This window comes from Thermobia domestica, chromosome 10 (assembly GCF_964235325.1).
Source record: "Thermobia domestica chromosome 10, izTheDome1.hap1.1, whole genome shotgun sequence".
In the NCBI taxonomy this organism is placed as follows: Eukaryota; Metazoa; Arthropoda; class Insecta; order Zygentoma; family Lepismatidae; genus Thermobia; species Thermobia domestica.
The window spans coordinates 90,255,620-90,274,312 of NC_137463.1; the positions used below are offsets into that span (position 1 = coordinate 90,255,620).

Genomic DNA, 18,693 nt, shown 5'->3' on the forward strand with positions numbered 1-18,693 from the left:
CATGTACTACTACTACTACTACTACTACTACTACTACTACTACTACTACTACTAATAATAATAATAATAATAATAATAATTATTATTATTATTATTATTATTATTATTATTATTATTATTATTATTATTATTATTATTATAGGATTTCAAAGTCATAATTCTGTCAACTGAATTCTACTAAGTGAATACTAGAAAAGTTGACTTTTTGGTCTTCAAAGTAATACGAGTTTTAAAAAATAATTATTTATAATGAAATAATTATTTATAATATTCCATCATCATTATTATTATTCTGTCTTTATAATATAAATACAAATAATTATATACATTTGTTACACAAAAGTCTACATTATTTTAATCTCTAATATTTTTATAACACTGTTTGTGGACGTGCCTCATGACGTTCGTTATCAGAACTCATCCCAGAAGTTTGTGCCGGAAGATCAAAGCTTTTAGAATTCTTTGAAGAGAATCGGAGCTGTCTGAAGTACACCCACCTGCAAATATAAAATAATTAATTACAACTGAATTGCTGACTTGAGAAACATCATAAGTCAGCCGTATGCCGAAAATGAGTTTACATGCAGCTTTGACGATTGAAGGGTAGCTACACCGTTGGATTGTGATATGTCAGAAGCCATGCTAATAGTTCCTGTAATAAGTGCACAAACACAAGCAAGCACAAGCAAGTATAGCTGCAACAAGAGTCCCTGAGTTGAGAAACATCACAAATCATTGGCTTACGACATTACTGACTTATGACGTTTCTCAAATCAGCGATTCAACTGTTATGGTCTATTTCATTAGGAAGAAATGTTGAATACATGTGGCTGCTATATTTTGTAAATTCATAGAAAATGGCGTTATAAAGGAAAACTTGCAATATTAAAAATATTAAGTTTCGTGCCTGATATTGGCAGGGACAATTGTTAGCATTGCTACAAATATTTAATGCTAAAAAAAAAAAAAAAGCATTTCAATTGTCTTGATCGCGTACTATTTTTGTTAATAAATTATCATTATAGTAGAGACCTGGCGATTAAAATATAAAGTCAATACAGGAAAAATAATACAAAGCTGAATTTTGGTATGCAAATTGAGACAAATATTCTTTGCAACATGTATCTAAAATTGGTCAATATCTGCTTTGGGACCAAAAAAAATCTACTCAGTCAAATATTCCCTATTTACTTAGTTATTTTCCTGTAAAGGGAGCGCCTTTTGGTCAGTCTATGTGCGAGTATGCTCCCTGTGCTCGTTAAGTGCATAGGTTTATTTCTAGCCATCTTTATCATGCAATTTCATATATTATCATGTTTTTATTTTTTGCATAGATAGAGTTATAGGTGCGCATTTAGACAGCTTCATCTGAACTGGTCATAAAGTCTAGGAGGCGTAATTAAATTCGACCTGAATAAAAAAGTAAAAAGCCAATATAGGCCTATTATTATTATTACTTTACACGGGGACTCGAAAGTGTATATGCGACAAAACATGTCTGTACTCATTAATGAATAAATACTTACCGATTTTTAAAATAAAATGAAAAGAAAACCTTTCAGTTTAACGTCACATGATTGTGCCCTTTAGTCTAAAGGAGACTGATGATTAAGGCAAGGGAATGATGATGGAAGAATCGATGGAATGAGAAAGTAGGAGGAAATAAGTGTACCCGAGGAGACTCACAGACACGATGTAATCCACCAGAAACTTATTTGGTCGAGGATCGAGCCAGAGAGCTCACACGCCAGAGCTAAGAGCCCTACCACTGAACCATCGTGCCCCCTTGTCGATTTTTGTTTGATGCAAGAGCATTGTAATGGTACAAGAATGTATTTAATAAATACATGTTCCTAAATCAATAAAGTGGTCATACAATACAGTTCATAGCCTCATCTGCGATACAGGATATGGAAAATAAAGTTAGCGCATATCATTATGAACAGTTAGTGATGGGCAAATTCCCGGGAAGATATTTTTCAGGAATATTCCCCGGAAAGATTCCCGGGAAGATTCCCTAAAATAGGAATATTCCGGGAATTTATGTACAAACACAGTGAAAATTGCATTCTGTTACTATATTATGATTTCAAAGGTAAATTCATTTTTTAATCACAGTATATTTATTACTGTTGTCTCTAGAGAATTCTATGTCATTTTATCATGTTTATTATATTAAGAGAGTACGCATAAGTGTATATTTACTTACAATTTGTTTTACGCGGGTAAACATATTTAAAAAACATTCGGTATAGAAATTCCACATACTTTTAAACCGGTAAACTCGTTAAATTTATATGTAAGTGGATTTTCTAAACTTGACCCTACTACTGATAATATAAACATACTAAACTTTTAAATGTTATAAACAAATTAGATTGAGTAACTGCCAGAAAACACATGTCTCACCATTTTGTCAATATTTGCAGATATATTTTTATGTCCACAATATTTGCAAGATACTGACTTATCTTTAGAATTTTGCACTTAACATTGCCAACACGACCTTTCTTCCTGCCCATTTCTCGAAATTTCATGCGTTAATTCACATCTAAGAGAAGTCCGAGTACCTATATTCAGAAATTCAAGTCAGAGAAAGCAGACAGACTGACGTCTATTACTAACGATGGTTTGGGGTGTATTAGTAGTACTTCATCTCTATTTCTACATAATTTCTGCGTTAATTTACAAACTGGTTCCTTTTCATCGTTTGTAAATTAGTACATTACTACTTTTTAGTACAAATTGAAATGGAACTTAAAAAATCATATTATTGATAATTTTTATAAAGTACGGTCACCGAATTTTATTTTGCAACCTCCAAGTCATTTAAAACCAAGAAGTAAATGATAATGAATGAAAATAAAGTAATTAGTCATGTAGTTCTTCTAATCTGGAAAATAAAGTAAAGAAATGGAAATAAATTCCTTCCCGGGAATTTATATGCCAGGGAAAATTCCCGGAATATTCCCATTTTTTATTTTCCTTTCCACCTGGAATATTCCCACTTCCCATTACTATGAACAGCACAACATATACGGTAAGAAATACATGTACATATACTTTTGCATATTTGCATATATAGTATATTTTACGTATTTAAATCATCATCACTCAATTCGTAACAGAGTTGACACAGAGGTTGGCATGGCAGAAACTGCATGTAGCCACTCACTTTAGACCATTTTTTTTTCGACCTGAACAAATTCCTGTAGAGAAGTGGCGGCTAATCTTAGTGTTGCTGCGTTGTGGAACGACCAAAGTATTTTTTTAAAAGTATAATTAGTAGTGGTACTAAAGAACAGAAAAAATACTTTCTAATACTTCCATATACACTTTAAATAACATATTTTTTACTTCTATAACTGTAAAATCCATTAATGCGTTTTAAAAAGCGAAAAACAATCCGTCATAGAGTCTGTAATTCATTTTGCGTTGCAGAGAGCATACAACGACCGGATTTCTACAGCGCGGCAATTTCTATTCCTTTCCCCTATCTCAGAAATTAAAGGCTCTGATCGTTGCAATGCTTCTGCAACAACGCGGCATAGTTTCCAGTGAACGGGAAGGTTTTTCGCACTAAATAAGATTTCTGAATTTTATTTCACTACCAATCACAAATAGAATTTATTTTTATGCATTCATATTTTTAAATTACCGGACTATACTGAAGAAAAATCAATACTATAATGACAAAAAAGATTGATTGCAGAATTACAAAATAAGAAAGAAAATATTTAATAGAGTAGAAAACAAATGAAATTAAAACACGCATTTGCAAGTTAATTCTTAGCATATATTGATAATGCAGGTTTCTTGTACACTCCGCATCAAAAAAATCGCGACACCTAACGCCGTGCAGCTAGGCCACCCAATATACACATTATTATCCCATAATCGTGTCTGGTAAAAACCTCCCCTCTCTCTCCTCCTTTCCTCTGTCCCATACTAAAATCAGCAAAAAAGATGAGTGCAATTCTTATTTCAAAATATACATATATTAGTATACACAAAATGAAACAAACAAACCGAGATGAAACAAGATTCATAAGATAATGTAGGGAGAGACTTAAACACACACATAATGAACTGTTGAAAACGATGTATACCTGCTAGAAAGACATAAAGAAGTGAGATAGAGAGAGGAATGGGGAGAGAAGAAGAAGAAGAAGAAAACTGAACACAGATAAAAAAGGAATTTAAAAGTACTTAAAAAAGAACCTAACATTATAAAGTTCCGTTTGCAGAAATCCAATAAGAATATAGAAGTAAGTTTGGATTATATATTTCTTCAGGACTATTCGAATACATAGAAGATACAGGAAAAAATCATTAAGTCACTTTCAAAACGAATACCAAACTTGGAGATCAAATTAAATACTCAATTTCCTGTGAAATTGTAGAGCTCTGAAACACATATAGAATAATATTAGTAGTTTAACACACGTGATTTGTTTCACGTGTTTCAGTAGTAAATTCGGAGGTGTTCATTGATCGTATTGATACGAAATACATTATAATAAACCCAGTAATACCTCTATTCCGAACTACTAATACAAACTGAACAAAGAAAAAAAGGAAAAGAAGAAGGAAACAAGGAAAAGGATAAATAAATGAGTGCTATTTTACTGCTAAATTTCTAGTAGAAAGTGTCAATATTAGAAGTCCAAACTGTATCATCCTGAAAAGTTACAAATGTCCAAAACAAAAATTGGATGTTCTTTATAAACGTCACAGACTTTGCATGTTTCACATTGATAACGTGAATAAAATACATTGAATTATAGGATGGAAATGAACTTTGTGTCAAACTAATATAAATAAAATATTCTCTTGAATCAGAAGAAAAGGGGCCATTTTCTAGTCATTATCTGAAGATTTATCTGTTCTGAACATCCACTCTCGATTTTACCTATTGTGAATATAACTTTCTAATTCGAACAGATAGAATGAACGCGCCAGAGCTTAAGTGGGCCATTGCATCAATTGGGTGATGTGGATTGGTTATAAACCGACAATGCGTCGAAGATTCAAACCGGTACTGACCCAGTGATTCGATTGAGACATGGTAACCTGCATGACAAAGAACAGATTTACGAGAGAGAGAAGCAATAAAGGAGAGAGAGAAGTAATAAATGGGAGACGAAGATAAAGATGACTAGACACAGAGACAAAAACGAATTTATAAATGAACACTATTTACCATTATACTGTATGACAAAGAACCCATACACTCTTTACTCATATTCTCACAAGTGATGCTTTGTAAGTTCTCCAACGCCAGATGAATCTCTGTTTGTAGCCATTATTTTATGAGAAAAAGAATTTACTTGATGAGGTATCGAACCGAGGCCTTCTAGTTGCAAGTCCAGCATGCTACCCCTACTCTACAGATTATTGTACTCAAAACATGTTTAACAAATAGTGTAGTGTTTCTTTCTAAGACCAATAATATGAAAAGTGGATGCTTCAGATCATTGAATAGGTTCAATCTGTCCTAGTAATTCCTGTAAATGTTGTTTGCTCATCCCCAATCAACATTCGTAAATTGTGTCCATCGTGATACAGGTGTGTGCTTCCTCCTTCTTAACGATTCCTCATTTAGTATGGAAAGTCAATCTTCGGTTCCTCATGATCGCTTTGTGAAAAAAACAAAGGTTGGGCTGAAGAAGGTTTGAACCTATGTTGCCTAGCTGCACTACTCATGAGTTCCACACGTTACCCTTACACTATCTTGCCAGCTAAAAACATAAGCTAAATATTACTAAGTTTAACCCTGATGTTCGGAACGAACTAGTTTCTTTCTGTAATGCTATTTACACCACAGTACACGCCGAAATTCATATATTCGATGACCTGGAGATAAGGTAGTGCCCATTAATAAACTATACACAATCCAGAAAAATTTCAGAAATAATAACTAGATATGCAGTAATTTCCCAGTGCACATTCAAAAGTACGCTAATAATAATAATAATAATAATAATAATAATAATAATGATAATAATACATTTTAACCTTCATTGCATAAGATGTCACCTCAACTACAATAATATTATTATCCTACTATATTTTCGTCGCCACGCACAGGCACGTCACACAGCGTCCATCTCGCGGACGATCCTTTTGGGATTAGGCTCATGTCTCATTTCTTTTTCCGTTTCTATAAAAGCCACACACATGGTGTTTATCCACCATAAAGTTATATGGCACGAGGAGGGATCTATCTTAAGTGTACATAAAAGTCGGGAACAGTACTACAAGTATTATTGTCAAATAAGCTTGCGCACAGCGTTACACAAAATATTTACTTACGTCTTGCTGCACGTGGACACGGCTTTGAGTCCGTTGAGGACTATTGACCGCAGTAATTCTTAACCCACTTTAGCACAAATTGCAAGCCCCGTTGTTAGGAGCCTAGATATTCGTTTTAGTCTTTCGTAGCAATTCTTTAGTACTGGTAATAGTGTTTGTTTTGATGTATTGTTTTCACTCTTTTCTTCGTTTTAAAAGTATATCCAAATAGATGCCATCATAATTCCTCTTATTTGGAATGGAAAGATGAAAATTGGAACGTTCCGACATAACTGCAAAAAATAAAAAAGTGGCAGCGTTGGGCTTCGAACCCATACTCATGGACACCAAAAGTACAACAAGCAAGTGCCTGAAACCCCGTGACCATGGTGGTTAGTCTCAGGAAGATTTAATTTATTCACGTTCTGTACCGCCCCATTATAGCAAGCTTCTGCGGATTATTTTCGTTCCTTATTCTAGAGAAGTGGCAAATGTGGAGATAAGTTTGATGCTAGGGAACTTCAGTCAGTAAGCTTGTTCTTCAGAAAATATAGAAGGTACACTTTCGCGGAAAAGAGACATATGAGGGTAAATCCAATCCTAAGGTACTTTTTTTGAATAGGAATCAATTCAATGCGCCTACGTTTTTTTCACAACGTCACAAGCGACTGCATATCATCGTTAGCTGATAATATGTATTGTGGTGTGCTGGGACTCTGGGAGCATGGCGCGTCATTACGACAGTGCTGTTAAACAGGGTGTTATAGCTCTCATTCAACATGTAAACGTGAGTGTTACAGATGCAAGTCTGGAATATGGCGTCGATTGTGGTACTGCTTACAGATGGTGAAAACGTGAAGAAAGTGGAAATGTAGCCCGAAAACCTGGATCTGGCCGGCCCCGAGTTTCTTCTGCGCTTCAAGATCGCTCTCTAACTGAATATTGCCGTCGGCATCCTTTCATGTCTGCCCGACAACTAAAAGAGGCATCGGGGTTTCCAGGTGATGTAAACACCGTTCGGCGCCGCCTCAGAAATGCAAATCTGAGGTCGTTCCGGGCTGCAAGGAAAGAACAACTGTCAGATAGCCACATGGTCGATCGACGGGCGTTTGCAGAAGAAAATATCGGTCGTATGTGGGACAGCGTTGTCTTTACAGACGAGAAAGTTTTTTCTACTGCAAACGATGATCCTCGGCTTGTCTATCGTCCACCTGGAACACGATATGAACCACGATACATGACCCGTTCACGTCGAATGTGACATGTTACCATTCATTGTTGGGGTTGGATATGTAAAGATGCCGGTGGTGGTGGTACCTACCGCATTAATGGTCGACTTAATGGTCAGAAATATATGGAACTATTGGAGGATGCGCTTCCTGAGATACGAGCTCGATTAGCTGACGAAGTCGTACACTTACAACAGGATCATAGCTCTGTACACGATTCCAATCTTATTCAGGCATATCTACAACGGGAACCACATATCGAACTAGTCGATTGGGTACCTCACGCAGCGGATTTGAATCCAATAGAAAACGTTTGGAGTACCGTTGTAAGAGAACTTCAAGAAAATTGGCCGCAGAATCCACCACGCACTGGAGATGAATTATAGGAGCTGGTTCAACATACATAGACGGACTGTACACGGCGAAACTATATTACTCGCCTGGTTGATTCAATCCCAAACCGACTGCAAGCAGTTATACAAGTTAATGGCGATTACACTAGCTGTTAAATAAACATACCTCCCAACAATTCACCTATAACAACTACCTAATTAATCTAGCGCATTTGAATATTGTATATTGAATAAACATGGTTTATGGCCTGTAATGTATCTAACTCCATGTATATTGCTACTAAAGACTTATTTCAATGTTCTCTTTCGTCGAGTGAGAGGCCAACTTTTGTTTTTTCACAAAGCGATCATGAGGAATCGAAGATTGACTTTCCATACTAAATGAGGAATCGTTAAGAAGGAGGAAGCACACACCTGTATCACGATGGACACAATTTACAAATGTTGATTGGCGATGAGCAAACAATATTTACAGGAATTACTAGGACAGATTGAACCTATTCAATGATCTGAAGCATCCACTTTTCATATTATTGGTCTTAGAAAGAAACACTACACTATTTGTTAAACATGTTTTGAGTACAATAATCTGTAGAGTAGGGGTAGCTTGAAATAAGAATTGCACTCATCTTTTTTGCTGATTTTAATATGGGACAGAGGAAAGGAGGAGAGAGAGGGGATGTTTTTACCAGATACGATTATGGGATAATAATGTGTATATTGGGTGGTCTAGCTGCACGACGTTAGGTGTCGCAATTTTTTTGATGTGGAGTGTACATCAATTTGTGAACCAGTTATTAATAAGTCAATATAGAGAATCCCCTCTCTGTGAATAGTATTTTAGCATATACATATTTGTTTTATAAATAGATGTACTTTATACTCTTGATAACTTTCCACATACAACTGTATGATGAGAAAGGCCACTTTGGACTAGTTAGCAATACTCAAAGGCGCAGAAAAGAGAGACGGGTTCACCGGGACCGGACTTCACAAAACTTTCCAAACTCGATTAACATATATAGACTTTCTTAACGAACTATGCTTGTTTAACAGAGAAATGATCGATGTAGGCTAAATATTTTATTTTACGCCTCATCATGTACTCTTTCTTTTCCTATTAAAATAATGGTTCTGCTATTATTTTTTCAAAAAAAAATATAGGTGACAGTAATTAACTACTTATCGTCTTTTCGCGTGCAGAATAGGACAGGTTCGATATTACATAGATGTATTGGACCCCCTCAAATACTTTGGACCCCTCCCAGCAAACATTTTTGGGTGTAGAACTGGCAATGCTGTTTGTTTTGACATTCTTTGACATTTGGCTTCTGTTACATGCTGATCCTACATCTGGCGGGTTTCAAAGTATGCTTTCCAGAACCTATCACATTAATAAGCACTGTTTCGCCTCATGTGAAAGTATCTATATTGTGTTCATCGTGCATTGCTTACAACCAAGACGGATGATTTGGAATGTAGTTTTTCTTTTACACACGTGTATGGGTTGGTGTACATGTGACATTCGCGATTCATATACTTCCTTTGTATCAGCTGTCTCTTCTGAATCAGCTGTTTCGGTTTTCAGTTATTAGATTTACTTGAGTTGTGTGTGCTCTAATCCTGTAAATAACCTACAAATTCTGAATGAATTCTATACCATGACTTCAGTAAATAACTTACAAAAGAAAAAAAAGTAATTTGCCCATCTCTCCACTGGGGAAAAATTTGCAATTAAGACTTAGACAAAACAAGCAAAGGGCAACTCGGAACAGTGTTCGAAAAAAAAATCGGTTTAAATTCGCAGGAAATCTTACGGCAGCAATGTTGTTTGCCTTAGATATATTTCTATAATTTGTTTTAAATTTTCGTAGATAAACTGTGAATAAAGCGTGTTCAATTTACATTTTTTTATAACACTAATCTCTGCCACGAACTATCTTCAGTCTACGCTGCAGAGGAATTTGGATCACTGTCAGGGACTGGGTTTGCTACAATGCATTTTTCGCAATAACCTAGGAAAATTATTTAGTGAATCTACAAAGCTTCTGAAATTAATATTAACTGTACCTATGACATCAGCAAAAGGAGACAGGCGTTTTTCCACGTCGAAAAGAGTTGTTTTAAGGAATTGAATGTTCCATGAAAGGTTATCACCATTAATTATGCTTTCCATCAAAAAAACTCATAATTGGAATACCAAAGTTCAACCAGCATGTATTAGATAAATGTACTCCAATCAAAGAGAGAAGAATGGACTTACTAATTAAATAAGGTGACTAATCGGATAAAATGTTCTGAATTATTTTTTACTTTTTAAAATCAGAATTTTATTTAATTTCACATGTCACATAGCATTTGCATCTAAAGTTATGCTGATTAGTCACTGAGTCTAGTTTATATCTTCTGTTTCTCATCATTCGTACTGCAACACTCGAAACCATAATCCACCGGCCGCCACTGCTGTAGAGTAAGTTTGAGTTTTAATCGTTAAGTTATCCTCCCGTGATTATACCTGTGAGGCTAAGGGAGTACAGTAAGTTTATTTTATATATAATGCTACACTTGGACCTGATAATATTCAGAATATCTGGTTGGAAAATACAACTGAAGGCTGCAAAACAGATGAAAACAGATGAAGAAAGCGTAATAGAATGCCAGATGAAAAATAAAACAAATACAAATATTAATGAATGCCAAAAAAAATTCTAAATGGGAGAAATTAAAGTTGCTGTGGACAAAACACTACTATTTTTTTTGAGACTTGTAACTATTGCAGAGAGAAATTCCAATACATTGTAAAGTATTTTGAATATGAATTAAGATCAGAACAAACATTATTCTTTAAAGGTATTTTCATGAGGTAGTCAGACAAAACTTCTTTAGGAAAGCACTAACATGTAATTGTAAAAACATTGAGTTTACACCACTCAATCACAATGTCATCGATGGTGGTTTCTTGTTGCGCAAAGTAAAATGGAGCAAAAAGGGTACAAAGAGATGATAGATATACAGCACATCAGTGAAAAGTACGGATTATTATCAGTGGCAGTTGCATTTGACGGCTACTGTGGGACACCATCGACAAATGACTGTGAACACCGCCGGAGATATTCAACATCAACTGCAGCAACTGTTAAGGTTTGAAATATTTACATCCATTCACAGAAACCAACAAGCGTTTCTGACAAACGATATGAACAAAGTAAAATTCGTCTAACTTTTTCCCGATACCCTCGCATCTGCTAAATACTCCGTGAAAAACGAGGAAAGTGATGCAGATATCTTAATTGTTTCAACAGATCAAATGCGGTTCCTGCCTTTCGTCCAATAATGTCAACGTAATAGCTGAAGACATGAACGTTGTCTAGCATTTATTTATCGCTACAAAGCGGAAATGGCTGAAATTTATGTAAAATTGAATGGGAAAAAAGACATATTTTTCGGGAAGTAAGAGAAAGAAAGATAAACAAAAATATCGACCACAATATAATTTTCGTTCACGCAATAAGTAACATGGGACACAACGTCCGTATGTTATGGACTGGGGAAATTAGTGTATTAAACAAAATGAAGAATTCAGAAGTAGCTCTAAAATTGAGTGAATTAGTAACTTCAGATACAACAACACAAGAGGAACAACATCCCTGGAATGAAATTGTTGTTCTTAGTATATAGTGGAAGTTATGGTGGCACCAAGACATGTTTTCTAAAGCACTTTCAACTTACATCCTACAAAAGCCATGCTTACTTCCTATGTATTCCGCTCATCGTATATTAGCAATTTCAATCTAATTATACCTACTGTATTTAGTAACAAACCTTGCAAGATATCGCAATGTATGTACACCCTCTTCGCAGGTCAAGTGACTAATGTGTATAGCTTTGATGCACTTCCTGGATTCTATTCCCGGTGGGGGAGCGTTTAAAAATAGGAACATTCAACGCATTACGGCGGTTCGGACTCCACATTAAATTGCAGGTTCACGCCCAATATGCCTCAAGTGCTGAAAGGGATTCTAGACTCAAATTTAACCAATCCAATGTATTTACAGAAAATCTCACAGTCAAACATGCTGTCATTAAATTACAGCAAAGTGTAACACAAGGAACATAGTTGAAACTCATAGGAGCGGATGTTTCAGCCTCCAATTTCATCTTAGTGGGAATGGAAAGCATAACTTTGGCATTTATACCCCAAAACAAATAGAACTGAGCCTAAACTACAATATGTTCATATAATATTTTTTATGATAGAAAGGTATAAGAATATTGTAAAATTTATACGTACCCGAAACCAATGCATGTAAGAACGAATATACCAATTGCTATAAAGTATGAAGAAGCAGGTACAGTGTCTAAGCTCGCTCGATATATAAGAGTAAACACTGGTTCTAGGAGACTATCAGCAGTTTGGCAAAATGATAGTAAGTATAAAATGGCACCTGAAAAATAAAACACAGTTTTAATAATCGTTTTATTTTACCTATTCTTGGCTAATGTTATTATCCTCCCCATTCCCCTTCCTGTTCCAAGTTGCGTACTGTTTATTAAACTCGGAAAAAAATTCACAGTATCACTGGATTTTTTTTTGACATGTATGCGCGTGTTGGATGGAGTGTAACAACAGTGATCCACATACTAAGTTATCAAATGAGAATTTCTTAATTTTGTTGTGCAAAGTAGTATTCACTTGTAGTAGGATGTTGATTCTCTCTCTATATATATATACATCTAATATAAATACAATAAATAGTTTGTTTGTGTGTAGCCTGCGGATCAGACCAGTGGACCGAGAGTTACCAAATTTTAGTCACGGATACCTAGGTCCAGGCCCCAGACCAAGACGAAATAATGTAGTAGATATGAACCAAATAATATGAAAATATTTCATGGCTGACTACAAGCGGCAAATTTTTCAGGATAAAAGTACGCTTATAGTCTGAAAAACACCGGGACACAAACTGGTATTGACGTCATGTAGCCGCAGTGACGTCACAAAAATGGCCGACCATCTGAAACTTTAAATTGTCATAACTCGGAAACCATTGATCCTACAGACTTGATTCAAGCACTGGAACCGGAATCACAAGCTCTACAAATCATTATATGAGCGTCTTATTCGTAAAATAATATCTTCATGGACAAATTTGAATATTTTCATTTTTTGCATCCATTTTAGTTCAAATTTTTGCGTTTCAATACACAACGGACTCACATTGGTGGAAACACTAATTACATTTATTATAGCTTATAAAACAGTCTTTCTAACAAGACCAAACAGGTTAATCTTACTTTATTTACTTCCTGATATATTCAATGTTTAGACCATATTTGATGTAAAAATAAGGTAAAAGCCCTGAATATGCAGAAATTTCAAGTATTTCAAATGTGCATAATGTAGACACTATTGATCCGACGTACTTGTTCCATGCACCGTTGGAACCGCAATCACAAGCACTATAAATCATTATACTAGAGTCATATTGGTAAAATATCTTCACGGAGAAATTTCAACATTTTCATTTTTTGCATCGATTTTAGTTCATATTTTTACATTTTAAAACACAACAGACTCACAAATCAGAATATCTCAGAAATCATTAGTTACGAACACTTCAAAAAATTCCAGAAGAACAAGAAAAATATAAACAGAAAATAAAAGGGGAATAGATGTTTAGATCAGTTCTTTTACAAAACAATATTTTCAATGCAACTTTTGCATATCTTGATTTCTTCATGCTTATGCTAAACAGTGATTACTTTAAAGTTTAAGATAAACGTGGAACAACATGTGGATCTGAAATTACAGTTTTGTTTCGTTATGCTAACGGATTTCTTATTTATTTACATGTATTTTTTTTTAATTGAAGTGAGATCACTTTGTTTTTATCAAGTAAACTACTCAGGGACAAACATCTGCAGATCGCTTTGTTCATGTAAAATACCTAATATCTAATACCTATTATATTTTATATAAGGAGAAAAAACAGCAACAGTTATCCTAGAGCACTGAACATCGCATGCACATAAGGCTGTACAAGGAAGAGAATGCTTTACACACTTGCAATTTGATGAACACTATTTCTTACAACCGCACGATATGAGTTATTGACAGCAGCGTGATGCCTCAGGAATAGTAGACCATAAGGATTGATAATCAGAAATCTCCTTCTGTCAGATACACTGAACAGGATTTTTTTATTTTGGCTTGCAGATTTAATTTAGGATTCCACTGTCTCCATATAACCCGTAAACCTGCTCCTTTTGTACGCTAAATCAGAGCTGCTTCGGTTGGTGGAATATGCTCTACTGACCTTGTTGTCTTCGGAAACAACACTCCTCTCAAATCGTTAACTTTGTTACAGGTACTAGTTTTATCATACATTAGAACAGTGAACCGTTGAATGAGTTGAAAATCATGATCTTCATTAAAACTGTGTTATTGACAAGTCAGCTGACTTTTGGCTAGTAAAGATTTAGTCTTCACAACCAATGGAAGATCGTTCCAGTAACATCTGGACAAAGGACAACACTACGGTTGGCACTGATCTGGCAGGAGTGAACTGGTTGGTAAAGGAACAATCAAATTTGGGTATGTTATTACATATATGACCACGAAAGATATTTGCAGCTCGAGCCTAACCCATGACACCACTCATAGAATTAAAAGAACAAGTGGGCATAATAGTGTCTGAATTACGCAAATTTGAAATATTTGAAATTTCTGCACATTCAGGACTTTTACCTTGTTTTTACATCAAATATGGTCTAAAAATTGAATATATCAGGAAGTAATACATTCACAATAACCTATTTGGTCTTGTTAGAAAGACTGTTTTATAAGCTATAATAAATGTAATTAGTGTTTCCACCAATGTGAGTCCGTTGTGTATTGAAATGCAAAAATGTGAACTATGGATGCAAAAAATGAAAATATTCAAATTTGTCCATGAAGATAATATTTTACGAATATGACGCTCATATAATGATTTGTAGAGCTTGTGATTCAGGTTCCAGCGGTGCCTAAATCAAGTCTGATCAATGGCTTCTGAGTTATGACAATTTAAAGTTTCAGATGGTAGGTCATTTTTGTGACGTCACTGCGGCCACATGACGTCACTACCAGTTTGTGTCCCGGTGTTTTTCAGACTTCCTATAAACGTATTTTTATCCTGAAAAATTCCCGCTTGTAGCCAATCATGAAATATTTTGGCACTATTCTACTACACTAAAACGTGTTTTTTTTTTTTTAATAATTCGAACACAGGTGTCTCAAGGGGGTGGCGTTTACCGGGACATGTAAAAGCAGTAGAAAATGACCTATATTAATGTCGAATTTATAGTTTTCACGGTCGTTGAGATCAATGGTGAAACTCCGATCGCATTAACTTTCAAATTCACCCCATTCGGCTGCGACGGGGGGAGGGGGGATACCAAGAGATGTAAAAATAATCCAAAATTACCTATATTAGTGTCAAATCTGTAGTTTTCGCTGTCGCTGAAATTGTAGGTGACATTTCTATTAGCGATGACTTTCAAATTCAGCTACCATTGTATGCGGGCCGCGGGCCACCTGCCGGCGGGGATGTACCGAGACATGTAAAAATAATACAAAATGACCGATATTAGTGTCAAATGCATAGTTTTCACGGTCGCTGAAATGAATGGTGATATTCCCACAGGCATTGACTTCCAAATACAGCCCCATCGGCTAGAGGCCAGAGGTGTTTTTCTTGTTAATTTCTAATCAGTGGGACTCAGGGGGCGTTTACCGGGATATGTAAAAGTTGTAGAAAATGACCGATACTTTTTTCCTTTCATTGTTCAGTTTGTCTACATAGATATTTTATCTGACCCAAGCGAAGCATAGATATTTCAGCTAGTTAAATATAAGATGGCATTACCTTATATACAAAATATCACATGTTTTCATCATATTAGGGGTATCAGTGTCTTCCGCAGTCCTTCTCCGGAAGAGGATACAAGCATTGTAGAAGTAGCATACTTAATTTAACCAAACAGGGAATATAAATTACTTTCAAGTTGTGATACTCGTTACCAAATTGAATAGTGAATTATTGGATAGGTTCCAAAAATATGGTAATTTCATTTTTTTTATACAAAATGAATCAAATCAAAAAATAAACTTTTGAATCACAGTGCATTCTGGGAAAAGTAGAAAAATGCTATCTCGCCAAGCTCCGAATTCGTTACTCCAAGGAAGCCAAGCTAGTCGAAGCCGCAAAATAATTTTAAAAGGTGTTAAAACCCATCCTCTAGACTCCATGCGATAACTTTGATTTTTGAAACAATAGTAGAGTAGAGAGTAGCAATGATACTTTCCTCACATGATATAATTACTATTTTTGTATTGCCGGATTGTTTCGTATAGTTAGATGATGAGTATTGTGAAGCTAATCTAGCTTTCTTCACCATCATATCATGGCAACTGTTAAATCCCAGATGTTGGTTGTAGATGGATGGCCAGAGAGAGAGAGAAAAAATCTCTTCGTTTGCTAGCTCGAACTTCTTAAATTTCATAGTTCCAACTGAAGATTTGTAGTTTTTTTTTTCAACATAGAATCCATGATTTATGCTTCTTTAATCATGTTAATTAAATAAACTGAGCCATTTCTTCCCATGATTATACCATATTACAAAGCACTGTCATATCTCCATGTATGCAAATGTATTGTAATAAAAGTAATATAAATAATTTTAGTTGCTGTCGTACGCAACAGATCTCTACCAAAACATAATATTCAAAATATATTATAGATCGAAGCAATTAATTGGATTACACTTTATATCAAGTAGATAGTTTATGTATTGAAAATAAAACTAATCTGCATTTTGATATGCAGATAAAGTACAGAGACCAACTCTGCGCTTCACACAGTGCAGGTAGTACGTGTTTTAAGAATCTCATCTATCTTTTCTGTTTCTACATCAGAACTTGTTTTATTAAGTTATTATAGCAAATAAATAGCAGAAGATACTGAATGATCCTATCAGCGGCGAGCTGACTGGTGAAAGAAATCAAATGTTTTTGAATCTAATAAAACCGCGCGGATCCAGGGGAGGTGAGCTGCCAAACAAGGTGCTTGACTATATGATGTATGCTGTATTTGCATGTGTTGGAATTACAGAGCCATTATACAAAGTGAATTCAAAGTTGAATGGCAAGGGGGTTAGCTCTTGCTGTGTTTTTACACTATTACAAAATTGTGAAAATAGCTCAAAATGCCAAGAAGCATATTGTTGAAATAAATGTGCAAATAAACCATTAAAACTTTGCTCACTCTGCACAATTACAAGCACGAGTATTTAATTTCCTAAAATATATACAATAAGTTAATAATATTGTATTATGAATACATTATAAGGGAAACTTTACAATGTAAGAGGAGTTCAGAATTACGATATAGAAACATACCAATTTCATGCTGGTCAACCAGCTTGGATAACATTGATCTTCCATTAATCCATGGAATATTTGTTAGTACTCCAAAAGCACCTCCTAAAAATAAAGAAATGTATATACCAAATTAAAAATCTTAAAAGCTATTAATACTTTTTAAAAACTGTAATTCTAAATTTCGCCATTAAATTATGGTAGAAAGTATAAGGACAGTATTCAAAAAGTAACATTACATAACAAAGTTTTTCAATATTAAGTTGATCAGACCCCGAACGAGAGTGTGTGCACTAGAAAGTTTGTTTTCATTATCCTTAATTTAAGTAGAATGAACAGAAGCAGTGCTAAGTATAGGACATTTTTTTAAAACAATCTACCTTTCCAACCCATAACATTTGCTTAATGTGTCTCAAATAATCTCTGACAAGTTTGGTCAGGAAAGAATGCTAAATGTTTCTTTAATCCGTTAATACTAAATAGATTGAACAGTTTTTCGGCCACTATATACCCAAGATAAAACCGATTATAACAATATCCTTAAAATATTCTATATCGTAACTACTGTTAACGTGTAAAATTTAGTTAATTCACCTCAAATCATTTGCTGGTTAGTTTGACCTGGAAGGAACAACTACTCATGATGATGTGTGAGAAAGTTCATCGGTCATTACTCTTCCACGACATGATCAATCATATTTATCTCTTTTTCATAACCTCGATCATCATCATCACTATAAATTGTAAAGGTTGGTATTGCTATAACAAAAGAATTGTAGAAATCAATGGAAATGTTTGGGCGAGTTATGGACCTTTGTTCCCCAAGACATGACCAATCTCAAAGTATCTCCTTTCAAAATCATTTGCATTATGGCCACTATCACTGTGTTTTATGGAGAAAATTGATAAAATAATAGTGGTCACATATACTACCTGACATGGACTTTATGGGTTAACATTTATCGAAAAGAAGCGTAATAATATTAAAAACAGATAACACTCCTAACATAACTTCTCCTAATGTAAATTTTGTAAGAAGACTATTTACGTAAAAGATTTCACAAAATATAATACTTCCGTAGTTATCTGCTATAATACAGTATTAATGTTGATAGTTTAATGATTTATGTTCAGCATGCGAGCTGGAATATTACTAACAACAGACAGGGTGTGTGTTGAAATAATACCGTGAGACTGTTCCAATTCCCGTGCTCTTTCGTTCATTCTTTTAATTCTTTAACACTACTCAACACGCTGTGTCAAACCGTAACACCCGACCTGTGTCAATTTAACACCTGTTTTGCTATCTGTTCTCTAAGTATTAAAAAATGTAAGTTTTTATTATAAATATCTAAGTAAGACCTTGGTAATTAAACTTTTTCTAAATATAAGTATACAT

At 34.7% G+C, this 18,693-nt stretch overlaps 1 protein-coding gene across 1 annotated transcript in view; it reads right to left on the minus strand.

Annotated features, from left to right (window-relative positions):
• Positions 1-227: 227 nt before the first annotated feature.
• Positions 228-18,693, minus strand: part of LOC145662556 (putative peptidoglycan muropeptide transporter SLC46) — a 98,023-nt gene continuing 79,557 nt past the window's right edge. Inside the window, exons 5-7 of the mRNA XM_081728235.1 lie at positions 17,316-17,399; positions 12,168-12,321; positions 228-497 (exon numbers count right to left, since the gene is read on the minus strand). Coding sequence (XP_081584361.1) covers positions 371-497; positions 12,168-12,321; positions 17,316-17,399 — 365 coding nt within the window. The 3' untranslated portion in view covers positions 228-370. The remainder of the gene's footprint in view (positions 498-12,167; positions 12,322-17,315; positions 17,400-18,693) is intronic.